General features: G+C 38.3%; 1 protein-coding gene across 2 annotated transcripts in view; it reads left to right on the top strand.

Annotated features, from left to right (window-relative positions):
• Positions 1-20,762, top strand: part of LOC125460346 (ataxin-7) — a 144,343-nt gene that overhangs the window by 105,849 nt on the left and 17,732 nt on the right. For both annotated transcript variants that reach the window (XM_059649936.1, XM_048547740.2), the window contains exons 4-7: positions 9,685-9,925; positions 14,227-14,495; positions 19,603-19,685; positions 20,287-20,552. In XM_059649936.1, coding sequence (XP_059505919.1) covers positions 9,685-9,925; positions 14,227-14,495; positions 19,603-19,685; positions 20,287-20,552 — 859 coding nt within the window. The remainder of the gene's footprint in view (positions 1-9,684; positions 9,926-14,226; positions 14,496-19,602; positions 19,686-20,286; positions 20,553-20,762) is intronic.

The following is a 20,762-nucleotide window of genomic DNA, read 5'->3' as shown; positions in this document are numbered from 1 at the left end:
ACTTTAATATTATTTATGTGGACTCCACGATTATCCAGAATACTTGATCGCTCTGGATATACGCATGGTCCCATAGATGCCGGATAATAAAAAGTTCACTGTATTTCTATTTGTGCTGTCAATTCATCTTTTTTGTTTCGAATGCTAACCCCTAATATTTTGTCTGTGTTGATATATTCAGATTTGTGTTCTGTATCCGTCCCTGTTATAGTCTGTGTTTTTCATTTCATTTCACACATTTTGACTTGCGAGTGAGGTCCAATCCAAGTGAATGAGGAATTTGTGCTATTGCCTTGCACTTGCAAGTGAAGGGACTTGAATATCCAGCTTTCCATTTTTTAAACTCATTTGCAGGATGTGGTCCGCACTGGATCTGTTAGCGTTTATTAGCCATCCCACATGCAGAAAAGGAAAAGAGAATTCCAAGTTGCTTCCCTCTTTGACCTCTAAATTATTCATTGTTATCATGAATGTTTGACCTCCATGTGTCAGAGGTGTTTTATTGTGTTTGAGATCCATGGTCCAAAAGTACTGGAGGTCTTCTGTTGAGGGGTTTGCCAGCATAGAAACATACAGCACAGAAACAGATCCTTTGGTCCAACTCATCCACGCCGACCAGGTAATCCAATTTGATGTAGTACCATTTACCAACATTTGGCTCATATCTATCTTAAGCCCTACCAATTCATATACCCATCACAATGCCTTTTAAAAATTGTATTGTACCCACCTCCTCCACTTCCTCCAGCCACTCATTCCATACATGTATCACTCTCTGTGTGGACAAAGTTACCCTTCGGGTCCTTTTTTTAAATTTTCCCCTCTCACCTTAAGCCTGTGCCCTCTAGTTTTGGATTCCCTCACCTAGGAGAAAGGCCTTGGCTGTTCACCCTATCCATGCCCCTCATGATTTTCTACACTTCTATAACATCACCCCTCAGGCTCTGACACTGCAGGGGATAAAAAACCCCAGCCTGTTCGGCCTTCTCACTACAGCTCGAACCATCCAGTCCCAGTAACGTGCTAGTAAATCTTTCCCGCACCTTCTCAGGTTTAACAACTACTTTCGTATAGAGAGCTGAGTAGAATTTTATGCCGTATTTCAAATGTGGCCTAAGCAATGTCCTGTACAGCTGCAACATGACATCCCAAATCCCTATAGTCAATGCACTGAGCAATGAGGGCTAGCATACCAAACGCTGCCTTCATCACCCTGCCTACCTACACCTCCACTTTGATGTGCCTGCACTCTGAGGTCTCTGGCAACATTCCAAGAGCCCAGCATTAACTGTATAAGTCCTGCCCTGGTTTGCCTCACCAAAATGCAACATCTCCCATTTTTCTGAATGAAACTTCATCTGCCACTCCTCAGCTCATTGGCTCAAATGATCAAGGTCTTGTTGTTCTCCAAGATAATCAGCCACTCTGCCCACTACACCGACAATTTTGGTGTCATCTGCAAACTAACCATACCTCCAGTATTCATGTCCAAATCATTTTACATAAATGATGAAAAATATTGGACCTAATATCAATCCAGCTCAACTTACTTGTCTTTCTGTCATTATGTCCATATATGGCTAAACTATCTTTATCTGTTCAGTTAATGTTACGTGTTTTCCTCTGAATTCCAAATCTATCATGATGCCATTCCATTGCACTGCACAACACAAACTTTGGGTGCCAGTACTCCGTATTGATTTCTCATAAATGAAAGAAGGCTGGTACATGGTGACTGTGCATTTAGCATGATGCTATTTCAAAACTGATAAATTCAGCAAGATGTAAGCACTTAAGAGCTCTGTAGGAGGGCTTAGTTCGTGTACATCCAGAGTTTCAACCTTTGTTTGGCTAAGGACCCCTTGAACGTATTGAGAATCCCAACCACCACTGCATATGTATGCCCCTGTGTATGTATCATGAAACAAAAATGCAAACGAAATAACCCTATTGAACACGTGAAAAAGAACAAAATATATACTCTTTATGGTTTGTAAAAATTATGCATTTTGAAATTTGGAATTCTGGAATGACCCAGGGAAAAGTGAAGAATGCTGGTTGGGGAAAATATGGTGTACAGAACCGTAACTCTCCTCTTCACCCTGCCACCACTGCCCCAAAAATATATTCACAATCTCAACCCCCAGCTCCTTTTTTTTTCTCCATTTCTATCCACACCCAAAAAAAGTTTTAAAAATAATTCACTGGCCAGAAAATCCAAAGCAGCAAATAGCTAAGGAAGCAGCAACTTTCTGAGAATCCTTATCCCTACTTTGGCAGTGTTCAACAGTGAGGAAGTATGTTTCCACATCAAGCCCTATTGTGAAATCTGGAATTAGTTTAATGTTACAGCTGTGACATTTCATCCTTGCTGATTTTTTTTTTAAAAACCCAAGTTACTGATTCTGCTCTAAATTTTCTTCAGGAAAGTTTTTTGATATTTCAAAGCAGTACCTTTTCAGAAATGGCAGTGATGCTTTTATTGAGTGTGATAACATGAAAATGGCATTCAGTTGAACAGGTATGACTATTTCAAGGTCATTAGAAATCTACTAGATTGTGGCTTACTGATTACGTTCATGCCAAATCTGTTCAGTTGTGATGAGGGCTTCTGGTTTTATTCCTGGCTTTTGAGAATGTTTTGCTCTGTTCTTTCTGTTTTGGTAAGTTGCCAGTTATTTTATGACCAAAGCTCTAATTCTGTAAACTTCTATACAGTCAGTGGAACTTTGGAGATCGGATGAATATCAAAATAAGACATGTTTTATGGCAAAGAGTATGCAAAGTGGGGCTGCAATTGTAGTTTTTGCCATTTCCTTGCATTTTACTAACTTTAATTCCATCAGCTTCCATAGTGATTTTTGTTTCTAAACGGTCAACAATGCTGACTCATTTTATCCATTAAAATTTTTTTGAGCATGTATTGTTATTTAGTAGCATTTATCTTCTTAATTTCCTGTTGTTGTGGAAGGAGCTATTTTTGTATAAGACTTTTTTTGTTTTTGCAAGATTGTGTATCAGAATTGTTTGTATTTGAAGTTGGAACAATTAGAGAATCGAATGGATATATGAAAAGTGCAGGTTTGGAGGGATATGGGCCAAGGACAGGCAGGTGAGAGTGTCTAGTTTAGCTTAGTTTGGGATTATGTTGAGCATAGAATAATTATACTGAAGGGTCTGTTTCTTTGCTGTATTAATCTATAAATTAAAGTTTTGACAAGGTGGATGTTTCATGTAAATTTACAGTCCTCATGGCATAATAGTCTTCCTTAACCGAAGCCAATAGTCAGGTACATGTGGTTGGAAAGAATTCTATCTTATTGAAATCATAAAATTGAATTAAGTATATCCAGTAGTGTAAAGGCAATAGGGGTGGTCAGTTAATACTGGACCAGACTGTAGATGTGACCTGGCCAGCTTTGTGTTTTTGAGGGTCGATTTGTATTTTTTAAAATACAAACATGGATACCCATTAAGTTGAATGACTTGTTGGGTATTGATGTGTTAATCTTGGTTTTCAGCTTTCTGAACTGTAACACACATTACCAGAAGATTTTAGTAAACTAAAATTGAAAGAATACACATACAATGTATGGATTCAATTTCATTTAATGGGCTTCAAGGGTACTACTATGGTATCTGTAATCAGGGTTCTGACTCGTTTCAATTGATGCAGTCAGGTAATTCACAAGGAAACGTTACATACTTGTTAGTGGGTATGGTGTAGTTGGTTGATCAGTCCCCTGAGCATGGGCATAGATCACCCCTTGGGTGTTACAGTCACCCAAGAATTACTTCAGTTTTAAATTGATGCTTTTGTTCACATTTTTTTGATGAACATTGTATGTTTTTATAATGGTAGTATAAAGCATAATGTCGTAGGCCCAACTGTCTTTAGCTGCTTCGTTGATAAACCCTGCACACCCCCACCCCAAACCATCATAAGGTGACAGTGTTCACCGATGACTAGCTGCATGATGTTCAGAACCATTCATAATTTCTCTGATACAGAAGCAGTTCGTGTCCAAATGCAACAGGACCTGGATAACGTCCAGACTTGGGCTAACGAGTGGCAAGTAACATTGCACTCCATAAATGCCAAGCAATGGCTATTTTCAAGAAGAGTCAATCTAACCACTGTCCCTTGACATTTAATGGCATTACCATCACAGAATCCATTGACTTCATGTGGATTTTGCTGTTGATCCGTCTGGTTACTTTATGTAAATTTCAGTGGTTGCAAGGGCAAATCAGAAGGTAGGAGTAACTCACCATCTGACTCCCGAAAGCCTGTCCGTCACCATCTAGAAAGCACAATCAAGAGTGTGATGGAGTACCTCCTTTCTCCCCGCTTCTCCCCCCCCCCCCCTCACATTTTGTATTTAAAACACTTTTTTAAAGCAGATGAAGGTTAAATATTAGAATAAAGATGTGGATTGAGTAAAACGTGATTAAAACTATTGGGTACGGAACAGAGATTAGAATGCTTGGGAAATATGATGAAGCATCCAGTAAATGCTGTCCATATTTTGGTAAACCTGAAAATTTAAATGGAATCTAAGTACATTTGGGGAACAAGACATTGAGTGGAGTTAAGATTCTAGATTCAATCTTAATGTGTACTTCCTGATGCAGTTTTAATCTAGTTTGCTTAGAACTAGATGTCCTTGTCTCCTCTTCTGTCTGCAATAAAGTACAATTTAATAGGGCCACCAATCAGTTCCAAATTCTGCCCCTCCCCACACCCCCCCCCCCCAAAAAAAAACACAAATCTTGCCTCTTCTTTAATCTTGTCTGTCTTCCCAAGTTTCACCTTTTGCATGTTTGGAATGTCATTATTAACTCATATTTCAGTAACTGAAAATGAGTTTCTTCTGAATATTGAAGGATGGAAACTGAAGTAAGACAGTAGCTAAGACAGGATGCTTTTGAAGCAGTTTAGATTAAGGAGTATTTATAATTTTTGAAGCAAAATACAGTAGAATAAAAAAGAATAAGATGAAACACTGAGCAGTGTTGGAGTTTTTAAGATGAAATTATGCCAAGAAATGTAAATAGTCAATACTGGAAGTATGCAGATGTTCCCTGACCTTTTTGCAACTAACTTTTTAAAATTAATAAACACTTGATCACAAGATTGGCCTTTCCCTTTTTTGAAAAGGTAACTACTCATTGATTTAGCTGGAACAGTTTAATTAGTACTAATCATTAACTGCTGAAATCTAGCCAGATATCTATATCTATACCAGTTCATTCAATTTTCAATTGTTAATCTGAATAAAACTATTCATAAATTTTTGAAAACTCATTTTTGTACACACACTTGTTATTTAGAGCTGCAGTCTTTGTTGTAATTCTGTTGCTCTTAGTCTGTTCTACTTCCTCTGGCTATGGTTTGACTGTTCATAGACTAATATTTTCACACAATAAAACATTTCAAAATGTACTGTAGTTTTAATTGTTTTAAAATATGTTTTCATGACTACTTCTTTGAACACTATTTTAAGACTCACATTTGCTCTAAATTAAGTATTCAACAGGGAGATATAATAAAAGTGCAACTTTACCCAGAAAATGTTGAAAAGGTGAGAGTGACTACTTAATGCTTGCTAGTTGTTAGTTGGCTAGTTTTGCTGGCTTTAACCGCGTGCTTTAGGTTAGAGTCCCACCATTAAGTGCCAGTGGTTTACAGCTGGCATCTGCTTATCTTGTCCAAATGGCACTAATTATATTTGTATTAACTTCAAATGGCCAGTTAAAGTATCATAGACATTTGTTAATTTCAAGCAGAAACTGCTGTAATCAAGATCCTGATAGTTTGATAAATTCTTAATGTTGTTTTGTACTTTAGATACAAATCACGTTGTTTTTACTAACCCAATCAAGTTGGGTTGATCCTGTGAATTATAAAATAATATTAGGTCTTAGGATTTGTTTTAACTGGTTTTTTCATATTCATTTTTACATAAGTGATGCAAGTTAACTGACTAAAAGACATATTACTTTACACAGATATTGGTCACAGGGAGGCAGTTGGGATTTAGATCTTATCAAACAGGGTGAGTAATTTCAACCAATGTGTAGAATGTATAGAGGCCTCAGTGTACAGAGCAGATGTTGTCACTGCAGTAACTGCACAGCAGTGAAATGTGGACTGACACTCACTCACGAGCCAGAGAAATTCCATTATCACTGCTTCTGTCTCATTCTCCAGATACATTGGGAGGACCATCAAATGGATGGTCAAACAATAGCAATATCCTCCTTACAGCCATCTCCACAGACATTCAGACAAAATTGCAACAACTTTGATGGACTGGATACTGTGTTTCAATGGCCAAAAAGTGCCTTCACCAGTTGGTCACTTCCTCAGCTCTCAAATTGCCAGTCTTCTGGAAGAAGATGAGCAAAGATGCTTTGATGATACTCTAACACTCCCCCTGAAACTTGATAGCATTGATGTTATTGACTGCATTGTGCTTTTGAGTCACAACAAATTGAGTCAGAATAGGGGCAGAGAAGGAAAGGATATGGAACTGTTGCTGTATTTTGGAAATTAATGTGGCAAAGTGGACATTGACATGGCTTAGTGGACTCTTCACAGCACTTGTGCTGGCATAACTCAGCCAGATTCCATTGGGCTTGTAGAAAGGCAGCTCCATTCTCCTTTTCTCTGATAATGAAATGGCTTTGGAGAGTGAAGCCAGGCATGGGCAATGTAGTTCATGCTAACAAGTGACATCACTTTTTCCCAATTATGGGATAAATCTAAGGATCATTTCTTCTAAACTTTAGTGAAGGAACACCTGTAAATATTCAAGTCAATATTTGGTCATAAAGGTTATTGAGCAAATAATTTCATAGTTGGAGAGCTTCATCTGCTGGCAGGTGCGACAAAAATAGTGCATTAATTGTGGAAGATCTAATTTGTTTAGTTCAAAGGCATGGGTATGGATCAACCAGAATGCTTAGTCCTGATGAAGGCTGAACTTTTAATGTTGCGTGCTTGCCCATTGTATTCCGTTGAATTCTTTTTGTAGATGGTGGCAAGATGTTGAATTAATGCCACAATGTACACAGCCTCTGTCCTGTTAAAACGATTGTGTTGATGAAATTGATCTGAATTGTTATAATACTCACTGATCAACAATGACCCTTCCTCTGAATATTTATTTGGGGAACTCTTGAAGTTGCCATGCCGTCGACTAAAGCTATAATATATGTGGCTGTCCATGGATTAATGCTTGGGCCTTGATTTATTTTCATCCTGTGTCACTAATATAGTGTGAGGGGACCAAGCGTAAAGCTTGCTGCCAAAAGCAACCTGGGAATGTAAGCAGACCTGATAAATGAAGTTTTATCAAAATCATAGGGAGTACTTTCCTTTATTAATTGAGGCATTTCAATTAAAGGCAGGGAAGTTTATACTTCAACAAACACAAATGGCTGAAGAGACTCTGCTTCTTTCCACAGATGCTGCCAGGCCTACTGAGTTTAGGTTTCAAGTCCAGTCACTGTTCTGAATTGGACTGACTGGTCACTGTACTCCAAAACCTTAACTCTCTGCTTTCTCTGCACAGATGCTGCCAGACCTGCTGAATTTCTCCAGTAATTTATTTTTTTTTGTTTCACACTTCCAGCATTTGCAATTATTCATTTTTAATTTAGATTGTTCTTGAACTGCGTAAAACAGATTAAAGTTATAGTACTGCAGACCCCTATGGCTCTCCTCACCAAACTGTAGAAAGGATGAGATTGTACTAAACAGGATGGAGACTTACAAGGATGTTACCAGGACTGGAAAAACCTAGCCAAAAGGAAAAGATTGAATAGGTTGAGTTTTGTTTCTTTGGAACAGTAGGTTTTGGGGAAGTTTTAATTGAACTGCTTACAATTGTGATACGCAAAAATCTTCCTTCACTTCATTTGTGCATTTGAATGTGAACTTGTTGGCTTGACCAGCATTTATTGCCCATTTCAAATTTGGGCTCTCTCTCACTGTCTCGCTCATATAATTTAGGGGTTGTATTTACCACCTGGACAGGTATTGGGCCAACAATTTTAACTATCCCTAAAAAATCTTCTGGAGCAATCTAACTTGCTCAGGCAAATTTATAATTGAGCTGTTATGGCTTTTGAACTGTACCTACTTTTAATATAAACCTGTCAAGTCTTCTGTTTAAGTCTTTTATGTAATTTCAAGAAACCAGTTTTGTCTCAATAATATGTGTACCAATGAAATGGAAAAGACATCTTTTGTGATAAATGTTCACAGCACCAGAGTAATAAGCTTGAACATGTGTAATCATTAACTAGCATTTGAGAATTTTCTAACTGCTAACCCTTTGACAATTTTTTTTAAAAAAAGTCATTAGAAGTTTTTTAAAACTCTCCTTACTTACCTGATCCTGGCACTTGCTATCTTTTTGGAGTCTCTAACACAAGTTACCTTTTTTAAGATTGAAAACTCTGCAGCAAATGTTTGGATTAGCTTTTGACAACGTTGAAGTAAATTGGAAATTAGCGATGCACGTTGGTCTTACTTGCAACAGTCTGGTCAACCTCAAACCTGATGGAGTCAGTGATGCTCAGTAACTAAGAAATGCTTTTTTTTTTCCTTTATTTAAGTCTTGTTGAATCACTAAGTAGAAACCAAAAATACGGCAGATGCTGTAAATCAGAAGTTGCTGGAAAAGCTCAGTAGGTCTGGCAACATCTATGGAGAGAAATCCAGTTAATGTTTCGGGTAAACAAAGTATGAAGCTGGATGAACACAGCAGGCCAAGCAGCATCTCAGGAGCACAAAAGCAGACGTTTCGGGCCCAGACCCTTCATCAGACAAGGGGATGGGGAGAGGGTTCTGAAATAAATAGGGAGAGAGGGGGAGCTGGACCGAAGATGGATAGAGGAGAAGATAGGTGGGGAGGGGATAGGTCATTCCGGGGAGGATGGACAAGTCAAGGAGGTGGGATGAGGTTGGTAGGTGGATTTCCCACCTGATGGAACGACCTATCTCCTCCCCACCTATACTCTCCTCTCCACCTATCTTCTCTATCCATCTTCGGTCCACCTCCCCCGCCTCCCTATTTATTTCAGAACCCTCTCCCCATCCCCTTTTCTGATGAAGGGTCTAGACCTGAAACATCAGCTTTTGTGCTCCTGGGATGCTTCTTGTCCTGCTGTGTTCATCCAGCTTCACACTTTGTTATCTTGGATTCTCCAGCATCTGCAGTTCCCATTATCTCTGATCACAATGTTTTGTGTTGTGGTCCTTCTGAATTAAAAAGTTAACTGCGATTTCTCTTGACAGATGCTGCCAGACTTGCTGTGCTTTTCCAGCTACTTTGAGAGAGAAATTATATCACCATTATTTATAATACTTGAAATTGAACAAGCAGAAAACCTAAAACCTTAAATGAGGATACGTTATGCACAAAAATAAACATTTTAAAACTTGTATAATGTTAGTAATAATTAACTTGAATCAGTACAAATTGCTATAATTGGCTAACTGTGTTCTGCTCCATTGTAATATGCAAAGCATTAAAGAACTTGCATCTTTATTCGGTTAGTGAAACTGCCTGAGAGAGGACTTAGTTTGGGATTAATATTTCATAATTAAAATTTGGATTGACAAATCTAGTTCTTGGCTAGAAGTTCAATTGCTTTATTCTCTGTACACAGAAAGAAGACACGGTACTTCAAGCAAACCACCTGTGACTCCTCCAACTTCTATATACTCTTACTCTTCCACATTCTCAAAAAACAGAAGCAGTAGTGATTGTGGAAACAGTCGCTCTTCTGGTGGAAACTGTGCTTCATTTGGCTCTAAGATACAGAAATCCCCCAAAGAAAAACTTCACATCAGCGGTATGAGCAGACCACTTTACCTGGCTCACCATGGCAAGATGCACCATGATAAAAAGTTAGTACTTATTTCAATTTTGATTTTTGCGTTTTGGTTTAGCAAGACATTGCATTGTTTTACCACAACGGTTCTTCTACAAGTTTCCAATAATTTAGCTCAAATTTCCAATTAAATAATCGGTGAACTTAGACTTTACGTTTGGATGAACATTTCCATATCAACCTTGAATTAGCACATCCAGAAAGATCATGGACTCTTTACCAATATTTTTGCTTTGGCTCTTTGACCAGTGATAGACTAAGGAAATTTTTATTTGAATAACTATTACCATAATTTGGTTCAGACACCTAGAGCGTTAATTTTTTTTTCATTAAGAGCAGTTGCATTACAATTTTTAAGAGTCTCTTGATCTTTAAAATATTTTTAGCTCTGTATACTTCTAATACAGATTAGAATTTTACTTCTGTGGCTGTTAGCAATTAAGTTCTTCAAGGTACAAGGATTGAACTAAACAATTGTCTTAATTTTAGAAATCTTTTTTCTGAAATGTTGGATGGAAGAAAATTGATACAAATAGTGCTATAAATTTGAAAAATTGTGCTGCAAATATAATGATTTTTCTGTTGACCAGTGCTGACTGTGCTGGGTATTTGCAGCATTTCCTGTCTCTGGAGCAAATTAGTCTGCTGATAAATCTGTTCAGTTTGGTAATGTACACATTTTTGGGGTTTTTATTCAAATGATTCCATACCATGTTCTCTAATTGTTTTGATAGAGATTAAATAACTTGATATGGAATGCAACATGCATTCTTTAAAAATCTCCATTGCTTTCTTGCCTCAAATGGATACTTACCTGAGTGGGATTCAGCATTATTCTTATTACACTTTCCAGGACTGGCAGGGAGCTATTCCAGCACTTCAGGCACTGCGGTTTCAACTCAAGTCATTTTGAGGCTGGAAGGCCCCTATTCAGTTTACCATTACCTAAAATAAGTCAGATAGAGCAGACAGAGTTTGCAAAAGTGATGCCACAGAGGCGTAAAAGGAGCAAGGTAATCACAGAATCATTATGATGAAGGAGGCTTTTGGGCCATTATGTCTGTACTGGCTCTTCAAACAGATATCATTACGTAGTGCCAGTCTCCTACTTTTTCTCTGTATCCTTGCACATTACTTCCATCCAAATAATCATCCAATACTCTTGATTGCCTCGGTTGAACGTGCTTCTGCCACATTCCCAGGCAGTGAATTCCATATCTAATCTACTCACTGTGTGAAAGCTTTTTTTCCCCCTTCATCTCCCTTGTTTCACTTGCACAGCACTTTAAATCTGTACCCAGTCGTTCTTGTTCCTGCAGTAGCAATTTCTCCTTATATACTCCATCCAGCTCAGTCATTATTTTGAAAGTCTCTTTTAGATCTCCTGTTGTCCACCTTTTTCTCCAACAGGAAAAATCGAGTGGGGGCAGGAAAAGATGCTGCTACTTCCAACCATCTCTTAACGTGTCCATTAGCATTTATTTTTCTTGTTTCCTCTTCTACATTGGCAATCATTCACTAATTAGTATGTTTGTTCACCTAGGAATTTCCATGTCACTGTTCAAGTGACACCTGCCTCTCACTCTCAGTCTATCATCTCATTTTCATAAGGAGACGGACTGGAGATTTGAACCATTTCTCAATCAATGCCTTCCATGCCCCATGCCTGCAAGTTAATTGCTGGGTCGCTTATCATCTCACCATTGCAAGAGGACTGTGACCTTCATAATACAACATTCAGTAGTAATTTAAACCAATCAAGTTCACAGCCTTATGTTATGACTGCAACACAATGTTGAGCAATGGTGAAAAATCTTTTCCAAAAGCATTTCTTGTGACTTTCTCAAGGCTAACTTTTTTTTCTTTTTTCCTTTTTTTCATTCTCACTAGTACCCTTTTAAGTGATCCAGTCAAGTAGTTACAATACCATCCGTATTTCTGTTGACTCATGGAGCATTTGGACCCTTGCAAACAGAATTGAATGAACAATCCATGTCCTACATCATCGCTCTTCCCCTAAATACAAAACTGTAATGCACAAGGAAAGCGTTAATTTTCTAGACATCAAGTATTTCAGTTGTTATAAGACAACAGGTATATACTTTTTAGATTACTGATCTTTCTGTTTGCAGAAGTCCATCACCTTAAGTATACTTCCAGTAGACTGGTGAGGTTAGAAGAGGATGCTTTTTCATTCCATATGCACAAAGGTTATACCCAAGTCGTTGCTAAGTTCTTTTCTGCATCTCTGATATCAATCTATTTTAGATGTAGCTATGAATTTAGCATCAATTTCTTGTTTGAGTCCTGAATTTACCACCTTATCCTAAAACATCGGTTCCAATTATTAGATTATTCTGACTATTCTTAAGTAAATTCTATAAATGAATGAATTAATTACTTTAGTGTATTTCCTTCGTTGCTGCAATGACTGTACTTCGAAGGAATTTCACCAATCTTTTCAAACTGATGCTCATGACAAACAAGTACAGAGGAACATATCACAGGGATTATTTAGATCCTAGAGATTGGCTTGGATTACTATATATTATGTCTTTTAGAAGATTGGCCTTCTTGGAAATTCCTAGAAAATGAGTATTTTCATGAACAGAAATCATTTTCTTTTTGAATATACTTATTTTAGAATGAATTTTAGATTAATGTTTTAAAATTGCTTCAGTGCTAGATAGGCACATCATTCAGTCATTGATATCATGTGAAGAAAGCTCTGCTAGTGTGTATGAAGTAGTTATCTAACACATCTCAACAGATCCTTCTATGACCTAGTTGGGTTGTAAAAATTGGACAGTAACATTGTCACACTGTGTTCACCCCTTCCACCTAACCTCTGAGGCAACTAATTCCCTCACCACCTGTCATCTCCCCCATGCCAGGCAGGCCACTGCTCCCACATTCGTTCTCTCGTGCTCTCATCTCTCCCATTCTCTCTGGTGTGTTCTGTATTTCTTTCTACGTCACTCTGGTCCTCTGGCTGATGCACTTTCCCTTCCCATTACACTCAATTCCTTCACTCACACACTTTTTCTTCTTACTTGCTATAGACATGTTCACTAGAGGTTGGGAAAGAAAGCTCTTCACAGGTTCTGCCAATTTAGTTTATGGTAATAGCTTTACTCTGATCACTCCTGTGATTGAATTTTCCTAGTTGTTTGGAGAATGTTGAAGTCCAATTGTATCTTGAGCACTTTTTTGAGCATTTCTACAAGAGACCTTCCGTTTTGACCGCAGCTCTTGATTTAGATGGAGTAATTAATTGATCTTCCTATCTAGCTAACCTTTCTTAGATTTATTGTTGCTGCTCAACACTTAATAATCATAGAACCCCTGCAATGTGGAAACAGGCCATTTTGGCTCAAGTCCACACTGACCCTCAGAACATCCCACCAAGATCCATCCCCCTAATCCACACGTCCTTGAACACAGTGGGCTGTTTAGCATGGCCAGTCCACCTAACCTGCACATCTCTGGAACGTGGGAGGAAACTGGAACGCGCAGAGGAAACCCATGCAGACACAGGGAGAATGTGCAAACTCCCCACACAGTAGCCCAAGGGTGGAATCAAACCCAGCTTCCTGGTGCTGTAAGGCAGCAGTGCTAACACTGAGCCACCCTGTTGCCCTAATGGTGGTTTCTTCGCTTTTAAAACTGATCACAAAGCACTGTATTTTACAGGGGTTCCCAAATAAGTTTCAAGAGGTCAGTGTAAATATCTTTTACTAAAACAAGCCAGATATAATACTTGTAGACAGTTGCATATTAGTTCCAGGTTTTATTTCCCAATTTTCCCTGCTTGTTTTTGATTTAATACCTATAACTTAACCATTGCTACATAGATGTGTCCATGAAAATGGAGCTAAATAAATAAAGTAAAGAATCATTAGGTTTAAATGTTTGTTGCAAGCCTGGAAGTAGGCTCCCTGCTGTATTTTCTTGATTGTAAGTGATTCATTGCCCAAGATACTGCTGAAAGTAGATAGGGTTCGCACAGTGATTCAAAAGGGAGGTGGATTTGTTGCAACTTCCCAAAACTCCAGAGGCTCAGTTATAGACTCAATCGCTTTAAGTACATGACTTAACTTCAGGCATTGTCAGGCTAAACTGTTTCCCAGTTCAGGCATCACTTATGCAGTGGCAGCTTTGGTTAAGAAGTTGGCAAATGATATTTGTATTTCTAAAGTATGCATAGTTTTATAAGGTGAGTTCTAACTGATAAATATTTTTAATTCTGGAAGAAAATGTGGAAGAAATTATTGTTAACCTTTGCAATGTATTTCATTTAAACTCCTCATTCTGCAGCATGACTTCAGTCAGACCAGAGAAGATGCATCCTAATGTGAAGATTGATGGCACATCATTGAAAATGATGCCAGTTCCCATTCATTCCACCACTGTGAATGCTTCAATAAAAACTGGCCTTAATTGCCCTACAATACCAAAGGCACCCCTGCCCTCCACTGGACAGATACCCAATGGTAAAAATCTTCTGTCAACTCCTTTATCCTCGGAAAAGAAACTTGAAGAAGCTAAAAATATTAAGAAGTCCTCTTCTCATAAGCGACTGTCGGGTGAGTCCTAATAGACTTTTATAGTGCAATGGAACTGTTGTAACTTTTTTCTCATCAAATGATTGTTTTTAAATTCATTCGCTCTAAGTTGTATGAAATGTTACAGAGGACACCTGGGATAATATATTATCAGTAGGAGCTGTCAAAAATAAACAGAGCAAAGCGGAAGCAGCCTTCCTGCCACTGCACAAACCCTTTAGAAAAGAGGAAAGACAGTGATGAGCGAGGACTTTGTGCAGAATTCTACCAAAAAAAGTAAATTAGTGCAATGCAATAAAAGCTAAATATTCATTTGCATGCCAGTAGAATCAGGTATTTCTTTGAATTTGAAGTACTGTAATGGAAATGCTATTATTCAGTTTAGTGGAACAACCTGTTAAATTGGTAGAGGTGCCATTTTTAAGACTGTCCAAGTATAGCTGTGTTCTAGGTCTTGAGTTAAACTTTTGAAACAGTGAAAGCAATATGACTTCAGCATTCTAGAATGGCCATGCCTTCTGAAGTTTGATACATCAGTCTAGTTGGATGGTGTAAATTACTTTTGATCAACTTGTTCAGGTGCAGTGTGTCCTACTTCCAGGGCAAGTAGGACACAACCTATGAAAAGAAACAACTTAAAAGGAAACCAAAATTAAAGAATATTAAAGAAATAGGAGGAACTGTAGAATCTGAGATAACTAGGTGTCAAGCTGGATGAACACAGCAGGCCAAGCAGGAAAGCTGATGTTTTGGTAGATCCTCCTTCAGAACATGAAGGGTCTAGGCCTGAAACGCCAGCTTTCCTGCTCCTCTGCTGCTTGGCCTGCTGTGTTCATCCAGCTGTATGCCTTGTTATCAATGAAAGAATATAAAAGTCTGCAAACCTCAAGAATCTAGGTGAATACTACCTAGTGACTGCATCAGTAGGATTCTATCCCTGTGTGAGATTCTGACTTTAAGTAGGTGTAGAGAAGAGGGCAGGTGTTTCAAGGGCCAAAGGAAAATTCTTTAGAGTAGTGTTCCCAAAACTCATTAAGTACTTAAGTGGCAAGGTCAAAAGCAGTGTTAGTGTACCTGGAAATAAACATATGATCCCTTTGGATAGGAAACAAAACATGTTTCATTTTATGACTACACAGCTGGCAAGGTATTTCATTCGCTACTGTCTCTTTCACAACAGTGCTTTTTGAGTTTAGTTTTTGGTTATGTAGTGCAGTGTTTCATTTTGGAAAAAAAACCTGAATTTGTAAATCTTCCTTTTGTGTGGCTACATACACTCCTTTTGTATTAGTAATTTGGTGAATACTTGGGAATGTGTAAATTCTTGGAATCCTAAAAGGTTGGAGGCTTTACCTTGTCTAATGAAGCATGGGCCATATTAATAAGTTTTAAGGTAGTTACGGAAGAGGACAAGATTGAACCAGCAATAAAGATTCTGAATTTAGTGGAAGACTGATTTTAACCCAAGATAGGGTCTGGCCAAAGTGGACTGGGAGCAACTTCTTGTACAAAAATCTACATCAGAGTAGTGGGAGTATTTCAAAAAGAAAATGGAGAGAGTGCGAGGCCAGCATGTTGCCCAAAAATGTGAAGTAAATGGCCAGCACATCCAGGAAACTCTAGCTGTTGAAGAATGTATGTATAAAATTGGGTAAGGAAAAATAGCGAAGTTTATCATAAATACTGAGGTAATAGACAAGTTTGCAGGTGAGATGGGAAAGATTTAAAAGAGACCTAAGGGGCAGTGTTTCATGCAGAGGGTGGTGTGTGTGTGTGTGTGTGTGTGTGTGTGTGTGTGTGTGTGTGTGTGTGTGTGGAATGAACTGCCAGAGGAGATGACGGAGGCTGGTACAGTTACAACATTTAAAAAGGCATCTGGATGGTATATGAAAAGGAAGGATTTGGAGAGAAATGGGACTAGATTACTTTACGATATCTGGTCAGGATGGATGAGATGGACTGAAAGGTCTTTCTCTGTGCTGTACATTTCTCGGACTCTCTGACAGAAAAATTAATATAAGTATCAAGAAGGGCATCTTTAGGACTAAAAGACTATGGGTGGGCTGGGATGATGGAGTTTACTCTTAAATACAGTTTGGAAGGACAAAGAAGGCACAGGAGAGCAAAATAAAGTGTGATACCCTGGGAAATAGTGAAGACCAGTGGGATCTTGATGTGTATTCTTATGGATACTTGAAGGCAACAGGACCGGTGAAAAGCTTAAGGCAAATAGGAGATTATTATTAATTGAACCATTGAATATGAGAGCTGATAGGACATTGGATAGCCTAAAGCTGGAGTACTCCTTTATAGCTCTGCTGTTTATAGGAAGGATGTGATTGCATTAGAGGAGGTGAACAGATTCACTAGGGTGTTACTTGGGCTGCAGTACTTCAACTAAGAAAGACTAAATTGGAAGGGGGTTATTTTTCCTTGGACGAATTGTTAGGTAACTTGGAGATCTACAAAATTGTGTGGTGTAGGTAAGAAACTTTGCACTTAGTAGGGGAATCAATAACCAGGAGCTATAGATTTAAAGAACCATTCCAGCATTTTAATGAATATTTGAAATGCAGTAGTATACAAGCATATGGGTGAAATGATCTGAAATGGGATTAAAGTAGATCGGTGCTAGATGAAAGGTGTGAACACAAAAGGCCTTTCTGTGCTGTAATACTCTGACCCTGACGAAACATGTTTCTGTTGCCATAACTTGCTTTCCATGAGACCAGTTGCCAGTACAGCTTATGGAAACACTCCACTTCAAGAGTTGGTGACTGGGAGATTCTCCTTGGTGTCTGCCGTAGGTTTCTTTGAAGGATCTTGGTGCGTTTTCTGTAACAAGTCTAGACTGGGACTTGAATCCTGAGTTTTAGCTCAGGCAGAAATGTCACAAGATCTTCCCCAGTGGACGACTTAAACAAACGAGAAAATATGTACAATGAACCATCAGTGTAGGTGCATTTATTCAACAGTAGGGGGATGGGTTTAGATTAGTTCACAGGTCGGCGCAACATCGAGGGCCGAAGGGCCTGTTCTGCGCTGTATTGTTCTGTGTTCGACAGATTCTGTTGAAATGCTTAACCATTTTCAATTAAGAGAACATTATAGGCTGGGTCAGCGAATATGGTTGTGGTTGAGTTTATTTTTGTTTGACGGGGAGTAGAGGATCATGTGGAGCTATCGGGTAGATGTTGAAGCTGTCATCAGATTGTCAGTGATCTTATTGAATGGCAAGATATGCCACTTCGGCTTGGAGGACTGAAGGACGTGCTGCTGTGCTGTTTTGTTCTTTGGCTGAGCTGGCTGCGAGGAGCCAAATTGTCTAATCCTGATTCTAATGCCCCTGCTAAGAAAAATGGTTCCCTGGGGCATAATAACATTGCTGCAATTAGCCTGTGTCAGAGTTGTTGATTTTTTTGCACCAGATGTTCTTTGTGATTGATTACCAGTAGTCACTGTAAAATTTCAAAATGTACCCAGTTCTGTCAAAGAGATTAACAGATATACCAGCTACTGAATACTGCACTTGCCACACTAGATTCTTTAATTATTCTGAAAGGCTACTAAAAAGCATTTTACCAACATGAGACACTATTTCGGAGGCCAGTGGATTTGAGTGACACTTTTATGTTGATGTCAGGGAGGAGAATGTGAGAGTTAATGACGGCAGTTTTTGGGAGTAAAGGTGATAGCCCCTAGGAGAGGGAAAAATTGGTAATTTCAGCTGGTGTAAGAAACAGAATGTAAGTGATTTTCTTTTGTCATCCCACAAAAGATCAGCTTATCAAAATGTTTGTGAAAAAATTAGTATTGTCAGTTTGGAAGCAGATTTTTGTCACATACTATTATTTGTTTTTAAACAGCTATTCTCTCTTAACCAGTTAAAAACAGAAAATCAATAGCACTTTCAAAATGCATTCAGTACAGTACAGTTCCATACAACAGACTTGAGTAATAGCTCATGGAACTCCAGAAGCAATAACAGTGTGGATACAAAATTGGCTGAGTGACTGGAAGTGAATAGTGGTTAATAGATATTTTTCATGATGGGAGGAGATTTGTAGTGAAGATCCCCAGGGATTTGAGTTGTTTCCCTTGCTATTCCTGGTAATGTTGAAGATCTTGGTGTGCAGGAGTGATTTCAATGTTTGTGCAAAGTACAAAACTTTAAAATGTTGCAAACTGTGAGGGAGACAATTTCAAGTAGAATTTCAAAAGGACTTAAGGTGGAGTGGGCAGATTCATGATCATTGAAGTTCAATGTGTAGAAGTGTGAAGTGATTCATTTTGTTAGGAAGAACATGGATAATATTAAATCCAGGGGCGCAAGACCGGGAAGACCTAAATATATATGTATATCATTAAAAGGTAGCAGGATAAGTAAAGAAAGTAGTTAAAGCATGCAGTATCTTGTATTTTACTTATACAGTACAAGACCAGGGAGGTAATGCTGAACTGTGATTTATTAGTTAGACCTCAACAGGAATACTGTCTATAGTTGTGGATGCCACACTAGGAAGAATGTGAACACAGTGCAGGCATTGTTTACAAAAATAGTTTCGTATGAGAAATTTCAGTTGTGAACATAAATTGGAACCGTTAGAACATTTCTCCTTTAGAGCAGGCCAAGAAGAGATATGATGAAAGCTCTCAAAATCTTGATGGGCCGAAGCAGTAGAGAGGAAGAAGCTGCTCAATCAACCAAGAACGTTGGGTGCTGGAAATCCAAAACAAAGCCAGAAATTACTGGAGAAATTCAAGTCTGGCAGTATCTATGAGAGAGTAGAGTTTATCATGTTTTGGGTCCAGTGACCCTTCAGAATGTAAAGAAGCTGTTACTAGTTATAAAAGGATTGATAATGAGTGGGCACAGATACATTGCTTAGCTTCTTCTGCAGAGCAATGTAGGGGAAAAAAAAATTCTCAGCCTGGTTTGGTTTGAGTCTGAAATGCACACTTGAAAGTTTTGACTAAGGTATTTGAGGATTGACCAGATGATTGTTTCAATTGAAACAATGTGCAGGACAACCCGGAAAAGGCAGAAGATTTGCATTAAGTCTTAGTGCTCATTTGGAGACTTTAGCTTCCATCTGTTATACACCTGTTACATTTTCTGTTTTATTAGAGCGGGAATTTGACCCAAACAGACACTGTGGTGTTCTTGATCCTGAAAGCAAGAAACCATGTACGAGATCTTTGACATGCAAGGTAGGTTACTGCTGAACCTGAGCTGTTTCTTTGCTAAGGATTCATGATGGTTTGACTTGTGTTATCACTATTGTGAGAGCATAATTATTCTGCCACTAAAAGCATAATTTCAGAATATAATTGCGTTGGTTTTGCTAACAAAATTTCATGTCAACTGTCATTTAATTTTAGAAACATAGAGTTTGGGAATACAGAAAACTGAAGTTAATTGAGAACACTTACTAGAGCAACTTCCTTTCTTCCCACTGACCTGAAATCTCTGGCAGATGAGTTGTATTAAAATCTTGAGGGGTGTGGGGGGTGGGGGGGTGGGGGTAGTGTTTCAAAAGCAGTTGATATGAAATAATATTTGTTATTATTTGTACATAGCAAAGAGTTACTTATTCAGCTTGTAAACATTTTACTGATACATTTGATAAAATATTGCTAATTAGAAAAGAGTTATTATGTATCAGGCATTTAAATAATGCACAATGTAAGTTTCATTGTGCTTAATACTCGTAAGGATGGTTTAAGGACCAGGTAATGTTACACTTAACAGAAATGTTAGTGTAAATATTTTCATAACGCTTGCATTTGTTTTTTTCTCGGAAACATTCAGACACATTCCTTGAGCCAACGAAGAGCAGTTCCAGGTCGCAGGAAACATTTTGACCTTTTGTTGGCCGAGCACAAAAACAAACCCAGGGAAAAAGAATCTCATCGAATCTCTGAGCATCATCACCAGGCACCCCTTCTCAGGGAATCACATCCCTCACCATCTAAAACTTCCCAGGAATTGCATCAGAATTCCCATGGGAATATTACATCGGATGTAAAGCAAATGGTGTCTGGCAAAACCAAACTTCACAATCCAAGTCTTCCAAGGTAAGGTAACTTTTTTGACTTTAATGTGGCTCTTTAAATATTGAAGTCAAATGCAGCGCAGACAAAGCTGGTTAAAAACTTCAATTTTTTATGACAGCTGAAAGATGTTGCTGGAGCAAATAGAGCCGATGATGAAAAGTGGCATTTTTGGATCAGTGTGACTAAAACATAATTGAAAAGTAATTTAAGATTTAATTCTGTATGCCAGTC

The sequence above is a fragment of the Stegostoma tigrinum genome, chromosome 11 (assembly GCF_030684315.1).
Source record: "Stegostoma tigrinum isolate sSteTig4 chromosome 11, sSteTig4.hap1, whole genome shotgun sequence".
Lineage (NCBI taxonomy): Eukaryota > Metazoa > Chordata > Chondrichthyes > Orectolobiformes > Stegostomatidae > Stegostoma > Stegostoma tigrinum.
Note: the sequence above shows the minus strand (reverse complement) of the source record. Positions and strands in the feature narration are given on the sequence as shown.